General features: G+C 71.2%; 1 protein-coding gene across 2 annotated transcripts in view; it reads left to right on the top strand.

Moving 5' to 3' along the window:
• The window catches only part of CUNH2orf54 (chromosome unknown C2orf54 homolog), an 8,846-nt gene extending 7,553 nt beyond the window's left edge, over positions 1 to 1,293 (top strand). For both annotated transcript variants that reach the window (XM_025045455.1, XM_025045456.1), the window contains exons 4-5: positions 28 to 384; positions 1,173 to 1,293. In XM_025045455.1, the coding sequence (XP_024901223.1) occupies positions 28 to 384; positions 1,173 to 1,265 (450 nt within the window). In that variant the 3' untranslated portion in view covers positions 1,266 to 1,293. The remainder of the gene's footprint in view (positions 1 to 27; positions 385 to 1,172) is intronic.

Genomic DNA, 1,293 nt, shown 5'->3' with positions numbered 1-1,293 from the left:
ACGCGCACGGTCCCGCGTCTCGCGCAGACGGTGCTGCTGTGGGCCTGCGCGCTGTTCCCGGCGCCCGAGGACTGGGCCGAGCTGCAGGGCGCCGTGTACCGCCTGCTGGTGGTGCTGCTCTGCTGCCTGGCCACCAGGAAGCTGCCCCACTTCCTCCGGCCGGAGCAGGACCTGCTGCGGGGCAGCGGCCTGGATCTGCACGCCCTCTACCAGCGCGTGGAGCTCTTCGCCAGCCAGCCCGAGGCGTCCCTGCGCATCCACGTCACGCACCTGGGCCGCAGCCCCCCGCCCCGGCTCGGCAGCGGGGTCAAGGCGCTCCTGCAGCTGCCCGCCAACGACCCCGCCTACTGGGCCACCGCCTACTTCGACGTCCTGCTGGACAAGGTGGGCACGGCCCGCTGAGGGGCCTCGGGCTGGCCCAGGGTCACACGCGGTGGGCACAGAGCCCTGGACCACCCTCCTGGGGTCCGGAGCTGGAGCAAGGCTGGGGCAGGTCAGGGCTCCGGACACGAGAGGGTCTGTCAGGGTGGAATGTGCTGTGGGGGGGCGGGGTCAGGCAGGTCCCGAGTGCCCCGCCCACCAGTGACCCGCGAGCCCAGGGCCGCTGTCTGGGAACCAGGGCAGCATGTCCAGGCCCTGCCTGTCCGCAGAGCCACCCCAAACCCCTGCTGACAGCGCTTAGAGCCCCAGCCGCCACCCTGGGCTCCATCCCTCATGAAGAGGTGTGGCCTGCCTGGGCCTCGCGGGGCAGTTCCTGCTGCACCCTGCACCCAGGAGCCCCACGTCCCCTCCCTTGAGTGTTGGAGGGTGCCTGCTGCTCTGCCAGCTGCTCTCTTGAGCCCCAAGTTTCCAGCAGCTCTTCCAGTCCCCCCACCACCACCCCGCGTCCCCAGAGAGCCCAGTCCGGCCCCGCAAGGCACGCCCAGGCGGAGTAGCAGGAGGGGCCAGCGCACTCAGTCCCCACGGCACCTTGCAGGGCCTCCTCGGTGGCGGGCCCCTCCAAGGACGTTCGCACCGTGAGGGAGACCTGGGGAGACACCTGGGCGGGTCCACCTGCCAGGAGGAGCACCCAGGGGTCCACGGGCAGGAAGGCCCAGTGGTCGGGGAGCAAACGCCCCGCGCAGTGACGGTCCCAGACGTCTCCGTGACGGCCTTGTCCCGTCTGCCCGCAGTTCCAGGTCTTCCACATCCAGGATGAGGACCGGGTGTCCGCCATGCAGAGCATCTTCCAGAAGACCAGGACGCTGGGCCGCGAGGGCTGCTGAGCGGGCCGCCCGGGACCTCAGCGGAAAG

Source organism: Pteropus alecto, unplaced genomic scaffold, assembly GCF_000325575.1.
Source record: "Pteropus alecto unplaced genomic scaffold, ASM32557v1 scaffold143, whole genome shotgun sequence".
Lineage (NCBI taxonomy): Eukaryota > Metazoa > Chordata > Mammalia > Chiroptera > Pteropodidae > Pteropus > Pteropus alecto.
This window is presented reverse-complemented; position numbering and strand designations above follow the sequence as displayed.